This window comes from Eimeria acervulina, genomic scaffold, assembly GCF_000499425.1.
Source record: "Eimeria acervulina Houghton genomic scaffold, Eah_scaff435, whole genome shotgun sequence".
Taxonomy (NCBI): Eukaryota; Apicomplexa; class Conoidasida; order Eucoccidiorida; family Eimeriidae; genus Eimeria; species Eimeria acervulina.
Genome location: NW_013549809.1, coordinates 1 through 10,000, shown reverse-complemented (window position 1 = coordinate 10,000; position 10,000 = coordinate 1). Strand labels below are relative to the sequence as shown.

Genomic DNA, 10,000 nt, shown 5'->3' with positions numbered 1-10,000 from the left:
AAGAATGCTGCATCAGCTGTCTGCATATAGAAGACTAGGTCTCCTTCTTAGGGGCCCCCCCTGGCCAATGGAGGCCCCCGCAAGGGTGCAACCCTCTTCTTTATACTCTCTTCCTTCTCTTGATAGCTCTCTCCCTGCTCGTGTTGTTAGTTGGTGGTTGGAGGCTTTAACAGCAGCAGCAGCAAGAGCTTCATTTACTTTAGGTGTCCCTGCTGCTGCTGGGTTGTCTCCTCAAGCTGCAGAGACAGAGGGGGAGACGGGGGGCCCCAAACAGATGGAGGGGGCCCCTGGGGCCCCTAATGAACAAACTATAGGCCCAGGGTCTCGGGTGTATAGACAAGAGCACCCGGGGACATCTACAGCAGAGCCCTCGTGGAGAGAGGTGGGGCTGGTTTTAGCATTTGATGAAGAGACAGGAGCAGGCATCTGTCTCCTCCGCAACAAACCAGCAGACGGGCCTTTAAAGACACCCCAGGTAGCCTTCACTGCATGCATGCATGCATGCATGCATGCGCCAATGTCTTCTTCTTTTTTAGGGGCCTTCCCTAGCCCCACAGTGTTTGGGGGGGGCCCTAAGAAGGAAGAAGACATATCATAGCTCAGCTGTATGTACACCTGAGTCTGTTTCCTCATTTTGTGTTGTCTTTATACTTCTAATTTGCGGTGTATGTACACCTCAGATTCTCTGTAGATACCCGGGGCTTTGACGTGCATGCATTTCTTTGTTTGTTTTGCATTTGCAGGAGATGGCGAAGTTTGCTGTGTCTCTTGCAGGGACCCCCGTGAGGGTCTCTTCTTCCAAGACGCCTGGGGGGGGCCCCCAGGGGCCCCTTGGGGCCCCAGGGGCCCCTAGGGGGGGCCCCCAAGAACCCCCTGGGGCCCCGGGGGCCCCTGGGGGCCCCTCTACTACCCCTCAGGTTGGTGGTGATGTGTTTATGATTGTGCCTCCACCATATGTCCTTGACCTTGTGCTTCGGGTTAGCGATCCCCCGGAGAATAAGTAAATAATATTTAATTTAATGTCTCTCTTCTTCTTTCTAACATCCGGGGGCCCCAAGGGGGCCCCCAACCCACGCACTCAACATGCAGCAACTGTCTCCAACCCTTTTAGGGTCTTATGTGGGGTCTCTACCCCTTTTATAGAAGGCGTGCTTACTCTATTTATGTGTTTATTATAAATATGCATCTCCTCGGAGTTTAATATCGCTTTAAAAGACTTCAAGAAAACCTCAACAGGGCCCCTTTGGGGGTTTTCTTAAAGTCTTTTATACCCGCGTAACTATATATATATATATATATATGTATATATATACATATATATATATATATATATATATATATATATTGATATGTATGTGCTATTATATAAACCCTTATTTTTTCGTGTGTGTTTCTTTTATTTGATTAGTTGTGTATTTTTATTCTCTTTTGGGGGTTATTATTATTAGTAGTAATAATAATAATATTATAATAATTTATTATTATGATAATATTATTATTATTGTTGCTGCTGCTGTTGAAAAGAAGAGAGAAGGAGAAAGGGCAAAGGAGACAGAATATGTGGGTGTGGGGTATTGTCTCCTTTTGAGGTGTCTCTCCTGTGGGGTGTATATACACTTCAGGGGGTATTTTGTTTGATGAACTCTTTTTTTTATTCAATAGAAGATAAACAAATATAAATAAAGAAATAGCATTATAAATAGATATTACTGTGTTATATTTTACGTGCACTTCTCTGCGTATTTACAATGTACAGCAGATCCTCGTATAAAGAAATATATTTTATAAAAATTAATTTCTTTACTTTTACCTCGCTCTCCTTACGCTTTGTGATAATACTGCATGCAACCTGAAGTAAAGTCTCTTTAGATTAGTTCAGGACATGTATATATATATATATATATATATATAGGTATATCTGTATGCATGCATATATGTATATATATGTATATATATATATATATACATCCACATATATCTAGTCATATATATTATATATACACATACATATATAATCATATATATTATATATATAATACATATAGATATATATTATGTATATATAATATATACTACTTAGTTGTAGCTATTGACGTAGGAGGGAGAGAGGGTAAACATCTCTGATTAAACTCGCAAACACATAACTAAATAAATTTATATATTACATATTATTCAATATATAAACAAATTTATATATTCCTCATACTACTCGAACAAAACAGCAAAAAAATTTTGAAGGGGGGCCCCTCTTACTGGGGGCCCCCGGGGGCCCCTGGGGGCCCCCCTACACGTTTGAATTGGAATTGAAGCCTCATAGAATATAAAAGAGAAATATTAGAGTTAATATTAATTATTTTTATTATTTTAATTGTTATTTCGGTTGTTTTTAGGGGCTTAAAAGGGAAGGAGGCGCAGCAGGAGATGGTAGGGGCTTTACCTTTTGCTGCTGAAGTTACTGTTGCTGCTGTTGCTGCTGCTGCTCCTGCTGCTGTTGCTTCTTCCTCTGCTTCTGCTCATTCTGAGGCTACCACAACTGCAGCAGCAGCAGCTGCTGCTGCGCTGACTCGCCGCTTCTCCTCGTAACTGTAAATGTGCAGCGAGCGGCAGCGGCAGCAGCAGCAGCAGCAGCAGCAAGGGCTGCTGTTGCTCCCACCGCTGCGCACTACACAAGTGACAGCTACAGCGAGAGCTACTGCAACAGCAGCAGCACCTGCAAAATAAGGCTTGCGTGCCCCACCCCTTCAGCAGCAGCAGCAGCAACAGCAGCAGCAGCAACAGCAGCAGCAGCAGCAGAATTTACCACAGCTGTCTGTACACCGCGGCGCCAAATGAAGCAGCAAAAGAAAGCTGCACTTTTCCCTGAATATTTAGAGGATGAGTTGCTGCAGCAGCAAGAAGAGCAGCAGCAGCAGCAGCAGCAGAATGTCGCTGCACTGTCGTGCGGCACATCGTACAGGCCGGATGAGGTGCTGCAGCAGCTGGGTTTATCTAGGGATCTGCTGCAGCAGCAGCAGAAGCTACTGCAGCAGCAGAAGCCTCAGCTGCTGCTGGAGCTTGAAGCAGAAGCAGCAGCAAAAGAAGCAGTAAGAATACAAGAAGCAGAACTTGTTAGAGGAGAGGTAAATCTAGAGAGAGACGAGAGGGAGCACCGTCGGCAGTTTAAGCTGCAGCAGCAGCAGCAGCAGCAGCTAGAGCAGCAGCAGCAGACGCATGATGGTGAAGCAACGTACAGAATCTATAAGGACAAGCGCAGACGGCAGCGACAGCAGCAAACGCAGCAGCAGCAACTCGTGCTGCCTGCAGCAGCAGCAGCAGCAAGCCCCTATTCCAGCCGCCGCCGCCGCAGCAGCAGCAGCAATAGCTCCGATGACAGTGTTGTCATCATCGACCCTCCCTCGCCCAGCAGCAGCAGCAGTAGCAGCAGCAGCAGCAGCAGCAGCAGCTGCGCCGTCAGCAGCAGCAGTAGCAGCGCCATCAGCAGCATCAGCAGCAGCAGCAGGTGGCCGCATGCTGCTGCTGCTGCTCGAGGTGGGCCTTATATATCTCCCGATGTTCTTCGTAAGTTAGAGGAAGGCTCTGAGAAGCCCCAAACTATTTGGAGCACAAAACGCATGCAAACAGCAGCAACTGCTGCTGAGGGGCTTCTGCTGCACTCTAAACATAGACAGAGAAGCGAGAGAGGCGCCGGCTCCACCAAGCAGCAACAGGCAGATGCCAGCAGCAGCAGCAGCAGCAGCAGCAGCAGTGCAGCAGCAGCGGATACTGGAGCTGCAACGTCCTTCCCTGTGGAGAGGCGGAGGAGGAGGAAAGCAACAGCAGCTGCAGCAGCAGCTGCTGCTGCAGCAGCTATTGCTGCTGGGGGAGGGGGGCCCCTGCAGCACGAGCATCAATTTGCTGTCGATATCGATGGGCTTGAGAAGCCGCTGCTGTTTTCTGCTGCTGCACATGACCCGACAGCAGCGGCAGCAGCAAGCGGGAGCAGCAGCAGCAGCAGCGACGGCGAAGACACAGGCGTAGCAACAAAAGAAAGAGAAGAGAAAAGAAATATCCAGCAGCAGCAAGAAGAACTCTTGCTGCTGCAGCAGCAAGACAAACTGCTGCTGCTGTGTAGACAAAAGCCTCGAGACTTGGATCTGTGGGTGCAGCTGGTGGCGCTTCAGCAGCAGCTGCTGCAGCAGCAGCAGCAGCTGCTGCTGTCAGAGGTGACCTCAGAACAGGTGCTGCTGCGGCAGCAGGACGTCCTTGACGTGGCATGCGGCCGCGAGACAAATGCAGCAGCAGCAGCAACAGCAGCAGCATCACCAGCCTCAGCAGCAGCAGCAGCAGAGCCGTCTCTGGTTGTACTGAGGCGGCTGCTGCTGCTGCAGCAAACAGGGGCCCCTTTAGCAGCGCCTGCGTGGCGTAGCACGGCGGCCTTAGTGGGGAAGCTGATGGCCTCGCTGAACTCCAGCAGCAGCAGCAGCAGCAGCAGCAGCAGCAGCAGCGACGCCAGCACCCAAACTGCACTGAGACTTGCTCGGTGTCTCTGCAGCGCTGCTGCTGTCTCCCCACAGCAATCAGAGATATCTATGCGGCAGCTGTTTAACGATTTGCTGCATGCAGCAACTGAAACCATCTCGCCTGCAGCAGCAGCAGCAGCAGCACCCGCAGCAGCAGCAGCAGCAACAACAACAGCAGCAAGCAACTACAGGACGTGTCTCTCGTTGCTGCATCAAGTTCTCTTTGATTTCTTTCTTCCTCTCGAAGCGAAGGCGGGCCGCGTTGCTGTTGCTGCTGCTGCAGCTCAGGCTGTCGTTCACCTGGCGCTGCTGCATGCCCAACAGCAGCAGCAGCAGCAGCAACAGCAGAAAAGGCTTTCCCCATTGGAGCAGTTAAAGGTAGGATGACGCTAGCGACTGCGCCACTGTTTTAATAGAGAATTTGCTGCTGTCGCCGTTTTTGCTGCTGCTGCTGCTGCTGCTGCTGCTGCTGTGTCGGTTTTGTTGTTTCCGCGGCTGCATGCGATTGTTATTTGTGTGCTGCTGCTGCGCTTCGTTGTGTGCAGCAAATATGGATGGGCATGAGCAGCAATTGCTGCAGACGTGCGGGGGAGATCGGCTGCCGACTGCAGCAGCAGCAGCAGCAGCAGCAGCAGGTAGGCACCAGCCCGGCTACGACGGTGTACGTACAGCTCTGCGAAACTGTTGATAGCAGCGTTGTGGCTTCGCGGGGAGCTCAAAAGGACCTGCAGCAGCTGCTGCTGCAGTGCCACGCAGGATGCGCAGCAGCTGAGAGTCTTGGCAGCAGCAGCAGCAGCAGCAGCAGCAGAGCCTCTGATGAAGTGGGGGGCTTTGCCGCCTACTGTGCTGCAGACTTCGGGGCCTCCCAGTTCGGCTGGAGAGCTGCTGCTGGAGGCCCTGTGGGGTCGGAGGCAGCAGCAGCAGCAGCAGCGTCTACAGAAGCAGCAGCAGCTGCCGAGGCTGCTGCTGCTGGCAAGATAGCAGCGGAAGCAGCCATTGTAGCAGCAGCGGATGCAGCCAAAGTAGGAGAAGCTGCAGCAGCAGCAAGTGCAGCAGCAGAAGCAGCAGCAGCTGGTCCTTCGTTTGCTGCTATGGACGCAATGCGGCGTGCTGCAGAGGCAGCAGCTGCAGCAGCACAGGCAGCAACGAAGAGCGCTGTGGAGGCAAGGAATGCAGCAGCAGCAGCAGCAGCAGCAGACCTCAGGCTTCCCTCTCCTTACTGCGTCGCTGGAGACCGTATGCAGCAAGCGAAGCAGTGGCAAGTGCTGCAGCCTTTACTTTCTGCTGCTGACAGCGTTTTATCTGCTGCTGCTGCGGGTATGTGCTGCTGCAGCAGAACGAAGGCCCTCGGCAGCAGCAGCAATACCAGCAGCAGCAGCAGCGCCTACGGCATGCCGCCCACTCCAAGTGAAGCGGCACCGAGAACAATGCATGCAACAGCAGCAGCAGCAGCAGCATATGGGCTTGTCCTTGGGGTCCTTGACAGTCTCTGCTCCCCCACACTGCACAGGCTTCCTTCGCATCATCCGCGCATGCTGCGAGGAGACACTGCAGCAGCAGCAGCAGCAGATGCAGCAAGGCTCAGGTATCTTGTGCTTCAGTTGCGGCAGCAACAGCAGATGCAGCAGCTCGAGCAGCAGCAACAGCAGCAGCAGCATACTGCCTTTTCATCCGAAGCCGTGTGGACAGGTAGCAACAACAGCAACAGCAGCAGCAGCACCTGCTGCAACAGCAGCAGCAGGAGCAACAACAGTAACAACGGTGCTGTCCCCTTTTCCTTCTTCTGGCCTGTCTCTTCTTTGCTGTCTTCTGATGAGGCCCCGATGCTGCAGCAGCAGACACGAGCAGCAACGCAGTGGCTGTTAGCCCAGCGGCGGCTGCGGCGAGCGGTGCTGCGTTGCCAGCAGCAGCAGCCGCAGCAGCACCAGCAACAGCAGCAGCAGGAGCAACAGCAGCAATCCGAATCCGAGTTGTCTTTTGCTGCACTCCTTGGAGACGCCACTACACCGCAGGCCTTAGCGGCCCTAATCTGCTCTCAGGTAGGCAGCCTTTGCAGCGAATACGATGTTGCTGCTGTTGTTGCTGCTGCTGCTGCCTCTGCTGCTGCTGCCGCTGCTGCTGCTGCTGTTGGTGCAGGAGCGTTGCCTAGGCGAACGGGGATGAAGGCATCACAATTGGCGTGATGCCCTGCAGCAGCTGCAACACCCGCAGCATCAGCACCAGCAGCAGCAGCAGCAACTTCAAGCGCTCAGCAACTGCAGCAGCAGCAGACTTAGGTTGGCTGTGTCTGTGTCTCGCTGTCTCCTTTGCAGGCCCTTCTGGCATTCCCCGATGACCGTTTGCTGCTGTATTGCGCCCTGTGTCTCTGCCCGTCTTCTAAGTAGGTTTTGCTGCTGCTGCTGCTGCTGCTGCTGCTCCTGTTGCTGTTGTTGCTGCTACTGTTGCAGCAAGTCGATTGGTACCGTTCCAGGTTGACTGCTCAGGTGTATGTTCACTCCTTTTATGCCTCATTGCATGCTGCTGCTGCTGCTATGCGTCCCGCCGCTCTTGCTGCTGCTGCTGATGTTGCTGCTTGTTGCTGCTGCTGCTGTTGCTGCTGCTGTTGCTGCTGCTGCTGCAGGATCTTCCGGCTGGTGCTTAAGCGAAACGAAGCAGAGCCGGCCTTGTGGCTCACCTTTGCTTCGTCCCTCTTCCTCCAAGCAGCAGCAGCAGACACATCTGGCTCGAGCAGCAACAGCAGCAACAGCAACAACAGCAACAGCAACAGCAGCAGCAACACTGGGAAGAAGAAGAGCTCCCCACAGGCCCTGCTGCTGCAGGGAAGAAAGGTGCTGCTGACTTGCTGCAGCGCCTTTGCAGCTCATGCGCCGCTGGCGGCCTCCTGGGCCTTCCTTGAGCTGACGACTGCTGCTGCTGCAGAGGCTGCTGCTGCAGAGGTTGCTGCAGCGGATGCTGCTGCTGCCAAAGCTGCTGCAGCAGACGGTGCTGCTGCTGCTGCAGCAGATGCGCGTACGCAATGCATGCAGGAAGGACAACAGCAGCAAACAGCTGGGGCTCTACCGCCGCTGTTTTGCTTCGGCTGGCCCTGGGCATGTTGGATGGGGGGCATCGGGGGCGTGCCTCCTCAGCAGCAGCAGCAGCAGCAGCAGCAGCAGCCGCGGGTGGGAGTTCTGCTGCCCTTTGAGGGATGGGGAGTTGCAGCAGCAGCGATGCATGTGGCTGTGTGTTCTGCTGATCGCTCCTTTGCTTCCTTGAACCCAGCCTCTCCTGGTGTGCTGCAGAAGCAGCAGCAACAACAACAAGAGCAGCAGCAGCAGCAGCAGGAAGTGGCGGGCTCTATGGAAGCAGAGGGGGAGACAGAGACAGGCTCCTTCCCGTTTGCTCGGTCTCATGTTGCTGCTTGCTGCGCCGTGCTGCTGCAGCGCGCACGGATTGCTGCTGCTGGTGCTGCTGCAGTTGCTGCTGCAAACGCCAGTGCCTTCCCGCTGCTGACGTCTTCTCCCTGGGCTAACCTCTTCTTAGCGCTGCTGCTGCATGCTGCCGTGTCTCCTTCGGTTGCTGCTATTTGGGGCTTGTTTGAGCAACACCGTGCTGCTGTTGCTGCTGCTAGTGCTGCTAGTGCTGCAGCAGCAGCTGGCGGTAACTCCTGTTGCTCCGCCTGCTGCGGGTGCTCCTCCGAGGCAGCTTCAGGCAGCAGCAGCAGCAGCAAGAGCAACAGCAGCAGCAACATGGAGAACAGCAGCAGCAGCAGCAGCAGCAATGCAGCAAATCCACTTGACCGCTGCGGGCTCTGCAGCAGCAGCGAGGCAGCAAGGTGTGAGGAGCTGGCCTTGTCGTTTATATTGGTTTTGCTGCTGTCTGTAAGCGTCCCCGGAGCAGCAGCAGGAGCAGCAGCAGGAGCAGCAGCAACAGGAGGAGGAGCAGCAGCTGCAGCAAGTGCTTGTGGGGCTGCTGCTGCTGAAGAAGACGAAGCAAAACTGCTACAGGCTGTGGAGTTCATGCTGCGGCGCTTCCCCTCCAATCCCTTCTTTCTTGCGGTGTACACGCAGGTCTGTTAGCATCATTTGTGTCTCTTTAGGCATTCTAAATGCTGCTGAGTTGCAGCAGCAGCAGCAGCAGCAGATGCTCTTCTCTCTTCTCCTATCATCTTGTTAATGCAACCCAACGTATAGAGTTGCAGCCGACCTGCTTATCTTGCTTCCTGTTGTGCTGCTGCTGTCGCTGCTGCTGCTGTAGCACCTCGTTGAGAATTTACAAACAGGGTTAGGGTATATGTTGCGCTGCTGATGCTGGCGCTGCTGCAGATACTGCTACTGCTGCTGCTGCTGCTTCAACTGCTGCAGTTGCTGTTGCTGCTGTGTGCTTCAGCTACTGTTGCGTCCTGGAGCAACGGGACGGCGAGCTGTGCGGGAGCTGTACAAGGAGTTGCTGCTAGGCCCCAGTAGCCCAGCAGCAGCAGCAGCTGCTGCAGCAGCAGCAGCAGCAGCAAGCCGGCCTAAGCCTCTTTGCTGGTGGCCCTCTGCGGCGACGCTGGAGAGCGCGTTTATGTCTGAATGGATGATTGCTTTTAAAACAGCAAAGGCTGTGCCTCAGTGGTACGTGGGCAGCAGCAGGGGCAGCAGCAACAGCAGCAACAGTACCTATAGCAGCACTAGCAGCTGCAGCAACAGCAACAACACCCACAGCAGCACTAGCAGCAGCAACAGCTCAAAATACGATATTAGCCATCACAGGCACTTGAACTGCAGATCATCTGTGCAGCATTAGGTTGAACCCTCATGCTGCCGCTACTGCTGCTGCTGCTGCTGCTGCTGTTGCGGTTGCTGCTGCTGTTGTTGTGGTTGCTGCTGGTGCTGCAGGCGACTGGAAAGGCTTGCTCAGTGGGCCAGCAGACACACGGCCCTTCCCTTCGCGCTGCTGCAGCGGCTGCCAGGTGCTGCAGAGGGAATGCCTTGCGGCACTGCAGTGCTGCAGCGGGAGCAGCACATTTGGGTGTATCTACAGGCGTTGCTCCTCAACCTCAGCAGCAGCAAGAACAGCAGCAGCAGCAGCAGCAGCAGCAGCAGCAGAAGTGTTGTTTCCCCGCATGCAACTAAAGATGCTTTAGCGCTGCGGTGTATGGACGGCACAGTTATCGCGAGCCTTTGCGAGGGCTTGTGGGCCCCACAGGCGCAGCAGCAGCAACAATGTCAACTAGACAATAACCAGCAGCAGCAGCAGCAGCGGCAGCAGCAGCAGGGAGAGGGGCCACGGCAGGAAGCCGGGCTCATGGAAGAGAGGCTGCTGCAGGCAGCTTGTGAGTGTCCCTTTTCTAAGAGGTGCGGATATCAACATACAGACAACCAAAAACTTATCTGTCTCCTTTTGTGTGCTTTCGTCTCCTTTTATCTCCTCCTCTTCTTTCACTGTCTCTTCTTCTGTCTCCTTTGCTTCTATAAGGCTGCTGCACTCACTGCTGTCTCCCATCAGGCCTTGTGGCTGTCTTTATATATATATATATA

The 10,000-nt window shown here is 53.9% G+C and overlaps 1 protein-coding gene across 1 annotated transcript in view; it reads left to right on the top strand.

Moving 5' to 3' along the window:
- Positions 1-9,817, top strand: part of EAH_00038390 (hypothetical protein, conserved) — a gene marked incomplete at both ends in the record, with an annotated part of 12,618 nt that extends 2,801 nt beyond the window's left edge. Inside the window, 8 exons of the mRNA XM_013395462.1 lie at positions 1-382; positions 744-977; positions 2,598-4,877; positions 5,045-6,538; positions 6,812-6,879; positions 7,120-8,548; positions 8,868-9,094; positions 9,359-9,817. The exon at positions 1-382 is cut by the window's left edge and continues 981 nt beyond it. Of these exons, the coding sequence (XP_013250916.1) occupies positions 1-382; positions 744-977; positions 2,598-4,877; positions 5,045-6,538; positions 6,812-6,879; positions 7,120-8,548; positions 8,868-9,094; positions 9,359-9,817 (6,573 nt within the window). The remainder of the gene's footprint in view (positions 383-743; positions 978-2,597; positions 4,878-5,044; positions 6,539-6,811; positions 6,880-7,119; positions 8,549-8,867; positions 9,095-9,358) is intronic.
- Between the last annotated feature and the right edge of the window lie 183 nt (positions 9,818-10,000).